Here is a 15436-nt window from a genome sequence, read left to right as displayed (position 1 = left end):
CCAAGTGTCTTTGATGAGCCTTGGAAGGCTCACCGGGACACACAGCTCGGAGCCCCTTCTAACACCCCCTCTGGAGCTCAGAGGAAGACGGAGCACATCTGTACCCTCCTTGGTGCTCACCAGCCTGGGGGGCGTGGAAGTTGCACCTGGGAAGGGCAGAGGCATCTGGGCTGGAGCCACCGAAAGGGATGGGATGAGCTATAGAATCTCCATGCCTGTCAGTGTCTCAGGAACTGCTTGGTCTCCCCATCTTGGATGTATTCCTCCAGACTCCATCTCACTTTCCTGCTAAATGTTTAACAAGCCCTTTAAATACTCCCGCCGTCATTGAAAGGGAGTTGGGAAGCAATGTGTCCAGTTGACTCTAATCCCATGGGAGCCAGCACAGCACTGGTCCAGGGGCCTGGGATTCAGTTGGTCGAGACACCAGCTGGTCAGCTCCCCACCTGTTACCTTCTGGAGCTCCGCTGTGGCGGTTGAGCTGTCGTGGCCTCTTTTGTTCCCAAGGCCCCATCAACTAGTCTCTGAATGAGCCAGCTCTTACTTCAGGTGGCTCTGAATTAGTTTGCTGGGATTGTGCTGGTGGATAAAAAGGCCAGGCACAGTCCCTTCTTGGGCTCAGCTTTGGAAGGGATGATGACCTGGAAACTCATTTGCCTGTATATCCTCACTGTTAAAAATGTGTAAGCACTTAACAGAGGATTTTTTTTAACTTTTAATTTTATATTGGAGTATAGTTGATTACCAGTGTTGTGTTAGTTTCAGGTGTACCACAAAGTGATTCAATACATGGACATGTATTTATTCTTTTTCAAGTTCTTTTCCCATTTAGGTTGTTACATAATATTGACCAGTTTCCCTGTGCTATACAGTAGGTCCTTGTTGGTTATCCATTTTAAATATAGCAGTGTGTACACGTCAATCTCAAACTCCCTAACTATCCCTTTCCCCCCAACCCTACCCCCTGGTAACCGTAAGTTGGTTCTCTGTCTGTGAGTCTGTTTCTGTTTCTTAAAAAGCATTTTTAATGAAAGTCCAAGAGGCAGGCAGATAGGGAAGAAGAAGGTAAATGAAAAAAGAGCTATTCCCAGATCCTCCAGAATTTAGATGGCAACCCCAAGTATGCCTTGAAATAGCCTGTTATAGTGGAGAGCCCTGTTACAAAAGTAAAAATGAACCTCTGTCCTAAAAATGACAACCTCTAATTCAAAGGAGTAGGGGCTTCCCTGGTGGCGCAGTGGTTGGGAGTCCACCTGCTGATGCAGGGGACACGGGTTCGTGTCCCGGTCCAGGAAGATCCCACATGCCGTGGAGCGGCTGGGCCCGTGGGCCATGGCCGCTGCTGAGCCTGCCCGTCCGGAGCCTGTGCTCCGCAACGGGAGAGGCCACAGCAGTGAGAGGCCCGTGTACCGCAAAAACAAACAAACAAACAAAGGAGTAAAGGGAGACTGAGGAAGTGAAGCTAATCAGGAACAACTTCTAGAAAAAAGAGAGCTTTTAAGGTTTGCAAGCAAAATAGCAAGTGACCTTAACTGCTTTCCATTTTGATAGGATTTGGCCCTGGAAGAAGCTGTTCTGGAGGAGCTGACACAGAAGGTGGCCCAAGAACACAAAGCCCACAGGTAAGGCGGGGGCTGCCAGGCCCAGCACGTGGCCACCGTCCTGTCCGAGGCAGGAGACATTCGGCCCCTCCGCGCAAGCCCCGGCTTGAGTCAACACAGTTCTGTTTCTTGTAGCAAGTGATTCAGCTCTGTTCTGAGAGTGCATGTAGATTTGAAAACTGTGCTACCACTCCCCTTTCTTTTTTTCTCTCTCTCCCTTTTGTTTTTTCCTCCCTCCCTCCCTTTCTGTTTTTTTTTTTTTTCCTTTTTTTCTTTAACACCAGTTGGCCCACATGTTGGCCAGAGGAATTCCTCTCTGTGACCTTCCTAAAACTGTTGCCAGACCTGGGAAGCCTGGGACTGCTTGTGCTGAGTGCAGACCTCAAGAGCTGCTTTGGGTGGGAAAGTCAAGGTCAGGAGGGGAAAGAGTGAGATCTAAGACATCCCTGAGAGCTTGATCAGGGCTATGTGGAGCTATTTGGGACATGTGCAGTGGTCCTAGACTCTTCTCTTATCTTGGTTACTTGGCTCCCAAAATGTCATCCTCAGAAACTTTTGCCTTTCTTCCTTCTTTTTTAACAGTGGAGATTTTTTTCCCAGGTGGGAGAAAAATACATTTTTTTTTTTTTTTAAAGCAGGCAGCATTATTCACCAGGATGTCTGGAATAATTATTTAGTGGTTTTAGGGCTGTAGCTCTTAATTAAATATTTTACCTTCCTCTTATTATTCCCTGTTGAGTAAAAGGCTACTGAGGAATATGTTAATGCATTACTTAGTAATGCATCATGCCTGCACAGTTGGTTGGGTGACAATGGCTTTTCCCAGAACTAAAACCACAGTTCTGGAATTTGCCACCAGGAGGGTAGGATCTTCCACTGACTTTATGGCTCTTAACCATTTCCTCCTTTGATGCTCTTTTGATTTTAGTGGAATCCTGCCAGCAGAAGCTGAGCTTATGTACATCAATGAGGTGGAACGTTTGGATGGCTTTGGACAGGAAATCTTCCCTGTGAAGGTAGCATACCCTCTCCTTGCTTCAGCCGTCTCAGAACAGCACAGGCATTTGGAAAACCAGTGTTGATTGAGAGCAGAGAGCCAGAAGGCTTGGCTTCCTTACTGCTATGTGGCATTAGCTGGCAAGTCCAATTTACTTTAGGTAAAGCAAACCCTTTTTCGTAACGGAGAGAGTTTGAAGCTTTCCATGGTCTTCAGCAGAATATCTCATCTGTAAGACAACCTTCTGAGTGAGTACCAAACACCAGCCCATTTGGTGCCAAGAATTTATCGAGGCCACATCCAGCCTTCCGGTGAGACAAGGAGCAAACATCATACGTGCCTTAATACAGACCCTCCCCAGCAGTTTTCTTGCCCGAGCTTCTTTTCTTTTCTCTTCTTTGGGCTGATGCAGTGATAATTGTTTGTGAGGAAGAATAACATTTCCTGTATGCAATCATACTTTATTTCTCCAGCTCTACAGAGCCTCTGTTGTGGGTTCCCAGCCCCTTTGGTGTTGTCTGGAAACTATGCCCAGGAAACGGTTACAGCACATCCCATCCTTTGTAACAGATCCACCTCCTGAAGTGGGTGTGGTTTGGGGGTTCATGGTGCAAGGTCATTTACAGAGCTGAGCCCATCATCCAAACTCATTTTCCTCTCTCTGCTGACCCACTTTACAAAAGATGGAGTTTTATCAGAAACCTAAAGCAACTGGCACATCTCGGCAATTTGGGAGATGCCTGCAATTTCAGCATAAACATTTCACTCCAGACTGGCTCCGCTGGCTGTTGTATAAGTGTTCTGTTCCCCCTCTGTTGCACGCTTGCAATTTGCCTTAATGAGAACTGCCCATGTGTATCAAGTAGAAGCGAGCAGGGTGTCCGCAGCTTGCAAAAAAGGCTAAATGGCTCTTTTTTAGATTTGTTTAATTTTCTTTTGCTTCTCTAATGGCTGCCCTTCATAGGGTTGTAATCCATTTTCCTTGCAATAATACCTTATGAAGCCATCTGCATCCCAATTCCATTTCACCAGCCCATATATAGTCATGACATTTTGGAAAACCAGACTAAACTTTTCTCCACTCCTAGAAAACTGACTTCTCAGGCCCTGGAAGTTGGAGGTTTTGTCATGGTGGTCATTTGCTTGTGTTGTCTTTAGTAATTCTGAACTGTGGGAAATAGAGGCAGTGGAGACAGTGTTGAAATCCACCGTGCTTGGTTCTGATGTGTTTTCTAGTCTGTCCTTTAGTGGGAAAAGTACAAGGGAGATACCAGAGCTTAGTCCGAGTGGGCAGATAGGCACGGCTGACTCACTGCCAGTGGGTGTAACTCAGCTGGGCTGCTGCTTTTTTTCTTCCTCCACCACATATCTGTTCATGACTCAGGTGACCACCTACAGACCACATGATTCCTGGAGACCCAAGGATGATGGGTGGGGCAGCAGTAGCCGTGTGGGCAGTGATGGGGTCAGCTCTAAGTGAAAAAGCCACCAGGAAAGTATGCAGGGGCAGCCTGCACATGGGGATGGGGTCCCTTTGGGTTAGTATAGGTCCTTCTTGACCAAGTAAGGTTTAAAAAGTGTGTTATGGATGTGTCCCAGGGAAGAACCTTTATGTTTAGTGTAGGTTTTTCCATGAGTGGTTTCTCAAAAATTTTCAAGGTTCAGGGCGGGGGTCCCTTCCATTTCCTGACAGGTCTGCCCCTCCCCCTCCACAAACACGGGGCTGGCCGTAGCCTCCACCCTCCTGTATTGTCAGAGCACGTGGGCATGGAGGGACGGAGCTTCTGGAATGGGTCATACAGAGTCTGGAGCCTCAATCCTTGACTAAGTTGTTCTGACGGGTATCCGTTCTGTGTTTTTTCCATTGTCCCACCCTGGTGGCCTGCTCCTCCCATGTCCCCATCCACTCCCACCAGACCTCTGCACCCACCTACTGGCAACGTGCCCAGAAAAGTCTTTCTGCAGAATTTTCCTTTTTCTTCCCGTCTCTACTTCACCTATCTTCTTTTCCCTCACAGATTTTTCTGTAATACAGCTTACCTTTGAACTTCTCATAATTACCGAGGCCCTCTTTTTAAATTATTTATTTATTTATTTTGCTGTGTTGGGTCCTCGTTGCTATGCGTGGGCTTTTCTGTAGTTGCGACGAGCGGGGGCTTCTCTTGTTGCGGAGCACGGGGTCTAGTCGCGCAGGATTCAGTAGTTGTGGCTCACGGGTTCTAGAGCACAGGCTCAGTAGTTGTGGCTCGCGAGCTCTAGAGCGCAGGCTCAGTAGTTGTGGCGCATGGGCTTAGTTGCTCCGCGGCATGTGGGATCTTCCCAGACCAGGGCTCGAACCCATGTCCGCTGCATTGGCAGGTGGATTCTTAACCACTGCACCATCAGGGAAGTCCCCGAGGCCCTTGTTTCCTCCCCAGTTCTTTCTGTCTCGGCTTTTGCCATCAGCAGTTGTCTTTCCCTTTCTCTCTCTCTGTTAGAAGACGCCTACTTGAATGGAAGCTTTGGGAGGGGCGTTGAGAAGAGGTCCCTGGGAAGGGACACTGTCATCTTTGTGTCTTAAGTGGGATCAAGTGTTCTGAGGGAGGTAGGGGTTTATCTTTTCCATCTTAGGCCTAGTTGGGTACGGCCCTCCACTTACTCCACAAAGAGGATGTCCCCCGAGTGAAAGCAGGAGGCTGGGTGACAGCTTACTCGCTGGATGCTGAACCTTGCTCCCACTCTGCTCTCAAGAACACTGGAAGCCAGGTTATACTCTTCCAGGCGGGAGGCTGGAGGCACCTGACTGGACCGAGAGACCAGACCGAAGACCTCTGGGTTCCCCCAGACAGGGCCCAGCAGGTTGCCCAACAGTGAAGCCTATCATCCACGTGCCCTTCCTGTGCTCACAAAGGTCCCAACCAGCATTTAGTATCCCACCCTGGAACGTGAATAGACAGCCGAGGATCATCAACCCCCATGATGCCCTAATAGGAACAATAGACGTCAACCCAATGAGAATGAAGCAGTGTGAAAGAGGCAGAGAGTCTGCAGGGTGAAGGGCCCCCTGCCCAAAATACCATCCTATGAGTCTCAAGGATAAAAAATTAAAATATATTACCTTCTTGAAGGAATAGAGTGCTTTTAAAAGGGAACATTCGGCAAATAAAAAAGAACTCTCAGAAATTTAAAATATGATATCAGAAATGGAAAACTTAATAGATAGGTTAGAAGATTAAATTAAGAGAAATCTCACCCCCCCAAAAAACCCAAAGTAATTGAATGTGGAAGGCAGGAGATAAAATTGGAGGGCCAGCCCAGATGTCCAACATCTGAACAGTGGGAGTTCTAAAAGGAGTGAAAAGGGGAAACAGAAGGTAGTAATTTGAGAAAATATCCCAGAACTGAGGAACATGAGGTTCTAAATTGGAAGGCCAAGCATGGTGGATGCAAATAGACACACTCTAGGGTTTTAAGTGGTGGAAGTGGATGCCTTTAAGGGAGAGGAAATGGTGGGTCCAAGGCTGCTTTTAAATAAGATCTAAAGAGGATTCAGTTCTTCAAACTGTGTGCATAAATAATTGCACATATGCAGTATGCAGATATAATCAAACTATGTGTGTGTATAATTTTGATTTAAAAAACCAAAAACTAGGGTTAGAAAAGATATTAATAGATATTCATGAAAGAGAAAATCTTAACTGCCAACAAATCTGAGAAAATCCTAAAATTCTTTCTCAAACAGGAAATGTATTGTGACAAACTGAGATAAAAGAAAGAAAGGTATCTATGTAGTCTATTAGGATGTGCAGTGGGATGCGTCCCTTCGGACCTAGTGGCTTTTCTGCCCCCATTCCGTTCTATGATTCATTCCACGTATGGGCGAGAAACGGGTTGTGGTCCCCATGGGTAGGCTGCCAGACCGCTGGGGATCTGTTTCATCACAACGATCTTTTGTTGATCTTATGCAGGACAATCATGGAAACAGTGTGCACCTGGGCATTTTCTTTATGGGGATTTTCGTGAGAAACAGAATTGGAAGACAAGCAGTAATATACAGGTAGTCTGATTTGTCTTTCTCCTTTTTCCCCTCGAGGTGCTCTAGCAAACCCCATGGAGTATGAAAGTTATACAGATGAGTTAAGAGGCAGACCATGGATCAGAGTTGAGCTTTTCTCAACTCTGATAAGATCCGCCCCCTCTGCAGGATTTCAGGGGTTATGGAGAAATTCATCTCACTTTCCCTGGGGGTTTGGGGATGGGGGATGTTCTTTCTTTCCACCTGACCCCAAGAAATGCGTAGTTGAACCTCCACTGAGCCAAAGAGTGGAACAAAACTCTGTGAGTCTGGTTGGAGATGGGCTCTTCCATGAGTCAGGTCCCCATGGGATTACCTTTGCCTCGATTACCCGTGACCAGTCATTAAATCCACACTGGCTTCTTTCCATTGCCCTGAACCCTCTACCTAACCACATGTGCTAGAAAAGTGCAAACTAATTTTTCTGTTAACGAAAGAGGTCTATTTGTGAAAGTGTGTTTTGAAAAAGCAATCAATTTGTTATCGTAACTGAAAGGACTTGGGTACTTTTTATTATTTTGACCCTTCAACCTTCTTTTCCATTTAACATGAGTAGAAGCAGCATAGGGAAGTGGCAGGGTGTCCCCTGCATTACATGTCAATGAGCTTGCTTTGTATAGTTGCCCACAGATCCCATCCTAGTATCAGCAGTCCGAAAAACTGCATGCTTGCTTTCATTTAGGAGGGCAGCATGGCCTATTATTTACCGGAAAGACAGCTTTCCAGTGTGTGCATCTGACAGGCAGAGTTGCACGTGGAGGGCAGATGATCAAAGACAGATCTTAGAGGCAAAGCACGGGCCACTTTCTGGAAGCGAGTTCTTGGCCAGCCGTGTATTCTCTGGATCAGCAGTTACTGCAGGTCATTTTGAGAAAGTTTTCCCACTAAAAGCTTCCTAATTGGCTTTTATTTTCCTAGGTCCCCACCCTGCCAGTATTTTTGTCCATTTGTTTTCTCTTGCTCTTTGAATAGAGACATTATTGAAACAGGAGTGGGGGAGAGAGAGCTCTTTGGAGCTACAGAATAAGCTTTTTGACTATTGGACATATTCAGTCAACTCATATACCTACAACAAATTAAATAAAATATATAAATATGTGCAGAGTTGTAACTATACACTTTTATGCCCATGTAAAGCTATCCAGGCATTTTGTCCCACACAGTTCTTTGTAGCTAAATCAGTGCTTGAGTCTGGAGGAGAGAGGCAGACACGTCTTGGATTCTGGCTATCTAGATTAAGTAGAAAATAGCAATTTGAAAGTTTGCTGATCATAAGCGCCTCACAGGTTTTGTTCAGTTTCCTTAGGAACTGCTTCTAGACTGCTTCCTTTAGCGCTCGCCTTGAAACCCTTACAAGATGGGAATTGACTTCTACTACAGTGTCAGGTTAATTGTGCCACTAAGGTGGTGAAGTCATATGGTGGAGTGCGGAGTGGACCCAGAATTTTGGCAGTTGGTTTGAGGGAATGGAGCTAGAGGAGACCACATCTCTCTTATCTCTTGAGACCTTCACTAAGGAGCACATAGCTGTGAGTCCACATGGATGTGATCTAATGGAATTGTAAGTCAGCAGACAGCTGTGCAGAGCACCTGTAGATGTACGTAACAACAGGTGGTACTGGTGTAATGGAAAGCTGATCGGAGGAAAACCTGGAAGGTATAGAGCTCATCGGTCCCTGAAGAGCAGAGTGAGTGAGGCTAAGTCATCCCCTTTGGCCTGAATTGCCTCATCTCCAGAGTGGAACGTAAATAGCCACCTTGTCTATCTAAGAGAGTTGATAAAAGAACTGTATACAGATGTGAGACAACCTCATTACTTTTCATTATTTCAGCAAACATCTATTGTATGCTGTGTGCCAGGTGTGCTTGGTGCTTGGAATACAGAGATGAAGAAAGCAGAATCTCTGCCCGGGGCATGAGGGCCTATGATCGAGTTTGGTTTAGTTAGGGATCTGGTCACAGACATGAACAATTGTGATACAATGTGGTGACTGATAGAGGACTACACTAGGCTCTTTCCTGGCATGTGGGTGCTTGGGGATGAGGAAAGGCTTCCTGGAGAAGGTGACTTCTTCTGAGTCTTAAAGGAATCATGCAGACAGAGGTAGAAGTGTAATGAGCAAAAGCAGGATGGTGGGAGAAGGCGGTGGGCAGGGAATTACAGGTCACGGAACAGAGTGAAGGGTAGGTAGTGTAAGAGATGATTAGAAACTGGCTCCAAGTAGAATGGGAAGCAGGAGCTAACCTTCCCTTGCCTGGTGGTTCTTTCTGTGTATCTCATTTTAGATAAGATCTTCATGAGGAAAGGGAAGGAAACGTATGTGTGTGTTTAGATCACAAAAATGTAGGCACATTAAACACTCCCTAGGCATTTTTTCCAAGTGGCATAATCAAATCTGTAGTGTACATCGCAACACAGAACCTCTGTGCATTCTTCAGCCTAGATTCCTGGAGACACATGATTTTTTTTTTTTTTGGCCGCGCTGCATAGCTTGTGGCATCTTAGTTCCCCGACCAGGGATCGAACCCAGGCCCTCGGCAGTGAAAGCGCGGAGTCCCAACCACTGGACCGCCAGGGAATTCCACACATGACTTTTAAATGACGTCCCCCTCCAGCATTGAAAACGGGGATCACGGGAAATGCTCTGTCCATTTGGAAGCGTGAAAACCAAGGCAGTGGAAGTCTCTGGCATATTTTCCTCCTAGGTCGTAAAGGAAAGTGTACTTTATTAACAGCAATATCTAGACGTCGTTGACATAGGATTTTTAGCTATTTAAATAGATGTGTGTTACATTTTATTTCCTTTTCTGCTTTGAGAGGAGGGACGTTGAGCTTTTAAAAATATGGTTAAATCATACTTTGTAAAATGAGACTCAGGAATAGCAGGTGACACTCCTATACCGTCATAAACGCCTAGAACGTCTTTGGGCAAACGCCGTTGGCTTTCTTCTGTGCAGGTGGAACGACATGGGGAATATCACTCACAACAAGTCAACTATACTGGTGGAGCTCATCAGCAAAGAGGAGACTGCCCTCTTTCACACGGTAAGCAAAACGGGCAGGTGAAGGCAGGGTCCCACAGGCAGCTTGCTGTTTGTCTTCTCAACCTGTAATATCTTCTCCTCGCTCTCCATGTCAGGACAGAATAAGTATTCTGTTGAACCCATAACTTTCCAGTACTTGCCCAGAGCTGTCATCACTCATTTCTGGAAGGTGGTGGGGACCTCATGCTCACAATGCTGGGGTTTCAAGCTGAGTTTTGACTCTAGGGTTTGGGTTCCTCCACCAGCCTTATATGTGGTGGATCACATTGTCGGGCATGCCCTTGACTAGTCACCCCTGATGATATTGCATGGTATTTTCTTTTACTGGCTGGTCTGGATTTTCTTTGCCATCGTAATCCAAGCCTGATCTGAAGCAAACTGGGTGATTGCCTTTCTGTTGAGTGCCTACTGGAGAGCCAGGACACTCCCTGCACCTCCCTGCCTCCCGTTTGATGATGCTTGGCGTTCATGCTACGCTCTGCCTTGATTCATTTACTGATTTTCAAAGCACTTGGTTTAGCATTATGTAAAGACACGTCAGATCATCACTGTAACCCCAACGTCTTTAGCAGACAGTATTTGTCTGCCATCCTTGGGTGGGCTTCATAGACATGACCGCCACTGAATTTCAGCACACTGGTTTCTGGCTCAGGGGGTTATTTTGTGCTTGACATGAAGGGAGGAAGGGACGTGTCCCTGCTCAGAGGAATCCTAGTGAAATGCACATATTTGGGTTGGCCAAGAAGTTCCTTCGGGTTTGGATGGCCCAACCCGAACGAGCTGTTTGGCCAGCCCAATACAATCAAAAACAAATGTTTATTTTTCCCCCGTTTCTTCTTCTCCAAGGATGATATCGAAAACGCCAAGTATATATCTCGATTGTTTGCTACACGGCACAAGTTTTACAAACAAAACAAAATCTGCACTGAGTAAGTAAACGTTTTGTCCACCCTCTCCCTGGATCAGCTTCAATTCTTGTGCTTTAGGGATGGTGTAGATCGCTTTTTATACTGACTCTTTTTCCTCATTCCTTGTAGAAGCTAAAGGGGCAAGTTAAAGCCGGGCGGGAGGGAAAGAGCTTTAATGATGAAGACTGTCTTGTGTAGTCTATATGCCTAGGGAGAAAATGATTTGCAAATTGACTGTGAATGCTTGACTTCCTGAACGGATTGGCCGACATCAGTGCCTTTCCAACCTCTGCCATGAGTTTGGAGGAACCGAGTGGTTCCCAATTTGCCGGGGCGCCCCTTCGTGTCAGATGTGGAGTGTGTTCAGAAGCAGGTAGCAGAGCGACGAGCCAACTTGAAAGAGAAGAAGCTGCTGTCATCCTCAGCCCTGTGTTGCTCACACAGTTGGCTAACCCTGCGTGTGCTTCTGGGTCACGTCACCCGCCTGTAAATGAGAGGCCAGGGTAATTAGAGGAAGGCTTGGAAGACGCTAATAGATGTCACAAATCCATGTGTGTGTTTTCCAATTTAATTTGGAAATAAAGATGATAAAGGGAGTCTGATGAGGGAACTTAACTGTGACCTGACCTTGGATATAGCGTGCCGGGCTCACACTATCATAGCCTTTCCTCTGGTTGCCTTCAAAAGACGTTCCTCAGCAGAGTACATCAGCAGTTGGGGCGTCCAAGGTGCTTAATTTTGTTTCAAAGAACTTCGGGACGTAAATGCAGGAGAAGAACTGCTTTCCCACTTCCCCAGTGGACACATGCAAGAGTGTGAAAATACTGTCCTAGAGCAGTTCCTGCTGAAGAAGGTGCTGCTTTAGAGCTGGAGCATCAGGTCCTGACAGACTTTTTTCTCTACGTGATGGAGGCTCTTTCAAACCAGTCTTTGCCATTGGCCACTGTCAGAGTCTGAGAGTATATTTGATAGTACAGTTGGCCCTCTGTATCTGTGGGTTTCCTATCCGCGAATTCAACCAACCGTGGATCAAAATATATTAAAAAATATTCCAGAAAGTTCCAAAAAGCAAAACTTGAATTCACTGTGAACTGGCAGCTCTTTACATTGTATTATAAGTAATCTAGAGATGATCTGAAGTATGTGGGAGGATGTGCATGGGTTATATGCAAATGCTATGCCAGATGATATAAGGCACTTGAGCATACATGGATTTTGGTATCCGAGGTGGGTCCTGGAACCAATCCTCCTTGGATACCAAGAGATGACTATATAGTATTAGGTCTGCCAGCAAAGTCTGCAAATGTAAATCAGAAGAGCACTAATTAGAGAGCAGCAATTTAAGCCACCATATCTGTTATGGGTACACACGTGCATACACACGCATGCGCGCATAGACACACACACCATTCTTTTGAACAGATTCCCTATAGGTCACATCTTTGCGGTTCTCTGCTGTTGCCTTTGATCTGTTGGGGTGTCTTTGACATTAACAAGAATTCTATAGTTGACTTCTGTAGGGTGAATTTAAAAACAAAACTATTTTGAGAAGTGTAGTCTTCTGGTTTGATCATTTCTTAGCAAGTGGCTTTAACATAAAATGTTCTGAGTATTTGTAATTCTTTGGTGGCCTTTTCTTCTCACATGAGTGAGCATCACATATATGAGTGAGCCTCACATATTAGACTGAAAATTAAGGAAATTCTGTTTTCCTTTCTACTTCTGTAATAATCATTCCTTTCTTCTTCACAACCATGTACGGGAGGTTCCTAACCGCTTATCTGATAAAAACTGGGACTCTCTAAAAAGCATACCCCCTACCCCACATAGACAGTAAATTCTGTATATATTGATAGTTTCAGAGCCTCAGCATGGGCTACATGAGGACTTGGGATAGCCCTCTGGAGTTTTAGGAAATCAGCCTCATCTGAACAGCATCCTTCTCCAGAGGTCTCCACTCTCCAACCTCTAAAAGACTGTTGTTGATTTTTATTTCCCTTATAATTTGTCTTTAGAAATAAGCCTCGTTCTTCTAATATTACTTTGTAAAACATATTATAAAAGTATCATATGTTCCAAACATTTTGAAAATAAAAAAAGGACAAAAAAGAAATCGAAATTGTTCTTAGCTTCAGCACCCAGAAATAGAAAATGTTTATGTTTTGCTGTAATTCTTAACTCATCTTTTCTCCTTTCCCCTCTTCTCCCTCTCTTGTCTATCTGGTCTTCTTGTACATGGTAAATAATAATAACCATCCTCATTTTTTTCAACTTTTCACGTAGACAATCAAATTCTCCACCACCTATCAGACGCCAGCCCACCTGGAGCCGGTCCTCCCTGGTATGTATGAAATCTTCAGTTATCAAGTCCTCTGCCTGTCGGGGTGTGAGTGTCCCTTTGTTGTTAACTTGAGGAGAGGGATGACTAGGGCATCATGACTAGGTCGTGACCTCATGACCAGGTGAGATATGGTGAGAACACAGAAGGGCATCAGTCTGCTATGCAGGTGAGATGCACACCCATTTTGTCCCTCTTGTGCCCACCCACGTCCGTCACTTTTCTAAGTGTGACTCAGGGTTCACCCCCATGAATTTTAGTCTGGGCCGATGAGACCATGTTCCTTGAGCACGCAACCTACTGTGTGTTTTTTTCCACTTGCTTTATCTATCTTTATCTATCTATCTTTATCCACTATTTCTGATTTTTGCATATAGACGTGTCTTCAGTTATAATCTCCACAAATCCTTTTGTATTCACTGCCGTAGACTGAGTTTAATAAACTAGTCAGAAAATATCTACTTTAAATGAGCAAAAATTGAAGGAGTCTAGTTGATGGTCTTAGGTAGAGTATTCAGTGGGGAAGAAAATAATTAATTAATTTTCTAATTTTAAGGCCAACAGAATCTTAGTTGATCCACTTCTCTACCTACCATTAGCCTTTTTTTAAAAACTGCTCTACTGATCATGTGAATAAGGGAAAACAACTCATTTCATTGCATGTGTTCTGTCTTAGACTGTGTTTTATTTTGAGAATTACTTAAGGAGGATATCATAGCAAGACGTGGGAGAGTTAGTTTCCTTTAAAATGTCTACTTGTTTTACGTCATAATTCTTTTATTTTAGATTATGATTTATTTTACACAAAATCAGAATAAACATGTGACCTTTAAATGTGTGTAGGTTGAACAGTTCCTTTGAGTTGATGGGAGAATAAAATGGAATTTTTCTTTGTACGCAGTATATATCCTATAGCACATCTTCCACTTGTCTTTTAAAAGGAACCGTTTTAGGAATTTTTTCTTTTTCTTCTGGAAAATGCATTGACATGAACTCTTAGAATTCTAGAGTTTGGTCATCCTATCACATAATATTGATAATTCCTGCAAACCCACGTGAATATTATTAATCTCTGTGTTAATGCGCAACATCTCACAAGAGGTCTTTGCCTTGGAGATGCAGAGGGCTGCTTTGGGCTTCTCCCCTGAAGTATCAACAGATTTGTTCATGGCACTGGTTTCCTTATTCTTCTCCTTTGTTGACATGATTTTCCTTTTCCCTTCCTTAGAGTCCACATGTCTTTACTAGTGACATAAATGTTCACTTGTGTCCATGAAACGCCAGGGGAAGCAAAGTGTTTTAGGGCTATCTTGTGATTTGATCTCATCCTAATTATCTAGAGAAGATACAGAGGCTTTCCTGTTTTGCTTGGATGGAGATAATCTGCAGGAAGCCAGATTCCTGGCTTCTCCCTTTCCTCTGCCCCTTAGGATTAAACCATTTCAGCAAGAGCTCCTTGGGATGAGTGAGAGTAAAACCAGAGAACATTGTCTCCTTTGGGCTTCCTGGCTGATAACAAGGGCTTCTAATTGTTGTTTTTCTCTTGCCCTTCTAGCTCCTATATTGTGGCATCTAATTTGTTTTTGTGTTAGCAGACCTGGAAAGAAACAATAATATATTGAAATATATAAAGAGACAATAAATAATCCTGAAATGGTGTTTGGAGGATTAGCTATTACTGTTTCTCACTTGTATTGCTTACAGACTTATGCCAGTTCATAAACAGTCACCTACTTATAGGATTTTTCTTTTTTTTTTTTTAAATAAGAGCGAGAGAAGGCAGAGGTGAGCCAACTTTGCCTTGCTGTATATTTCTGTTCCCTTGTATGAATCCCTCCCTACTGTTTTGTTTTGTTCTGTTTTGTTTTTTTAAACCTAAAAACTGGCTGTCCAATCATGGAAAAATTGAGTTGAATTACGTATTATCAAAAAGAGGAAAAATATTTTTAAATTGCTACTCAAAAACCAGCCAAGAGAGATTTGGGAATATTTAGAAGAGCTGATGCCCTGAACTACTTTCTTAGATTAATTTCAATTCTTTACTTCCTCTACCCTGATTCTCTTTCATTTTTGGATTTCTTGTCTTCATTACCTTCTTTATTTGCCCCTTTGATGCTTAAACATTATTTGTAGCAAAGGTAAATAGTAGATGAGTTATTTGCCCAGCCTCGGACTCTGCGTATTCTTCTTCTGTTGAGGAATACTGAGAAAGTGTGACCCCTGCTGGCTTTGTGGGGTTGTTTTTTTTTGTTTTTTTTTTTGACTTGATCTCAGCTCTGTCCCAAAGCAGTAATATTTAAACTAATATCTATAAGATTAATTTTAAAATAATCAAATAGAAATATAAGAGATCATCCTGTTTGGTGGTTTACAAGCTTAAAGTTTAGTTTTTAATATCAAAACTCTTCCTTCACCTGGAACCCTAATACGTGAATAAAATGGATAATGTTGGAGGGAGGAGACTGACTTGAGTGACAGGAAGCTGAGACCTAC

The 15436-nt window shown here is 44.1% G+C and overlaps 1 protein-coding gene across 3 annotated transcripts in view; it reads left to right on the top strand.

Annotated features, from left to right (window-relative positions):
- The window catches only part of PTPN14 (protein tyrosine phosphatase non-receptor type 14), a 167646-nt gene that overhangs the window by 124630 nt on the left and 27580 nt on the right, over positions 1–15436 (top strand). For all 3 annotated transcript variants that reach the window (XM_089909679.1, XM_089909686.1, XM_089909689.1), the window contains 6 exons: positions 1552–1622; positions 2530–2617; positions 6546–6634; positions 9611–9698; positions 10544–10626; positions 12889–12946. In XM_089909679.1, coding sequence (XP_089765805.1) covers positions 1552–1622; positions 2530–2617; positions 6546–6634; positions 9611–9698; positions 10544–10626; positions 12889–12946 — 477 coding nt within the window. The remainder of the gene's footprint in view (positions 1–1551; positions 1623–2529; positions 2618–6545; positions 6635–9610; positions 9699–10543; positions 10627–12888; positions 12947–15436) is intronic.

The sequence above is a fragment of the Delphinapterus leucas genome, chromosome 1 (genome assembly GCF_059928025.1).
Source record: "Delphinapterus leucas isolate spDelLeu-1000000601 "Yukka" chromosome 1, BTC_Dleu_Yukka2, whole genome shotgun sequence".
NCBI lineage: Eukaryota > Metazoa > Chordata > Mammalia > Artiodactyla > Monodontidae > Delphinapterus > Delphinapterus leucas.
Note: the sequence above shows the minus strand (reverse complement) of the source record. Positions and strands in the feature narration are given on the sequence as shown.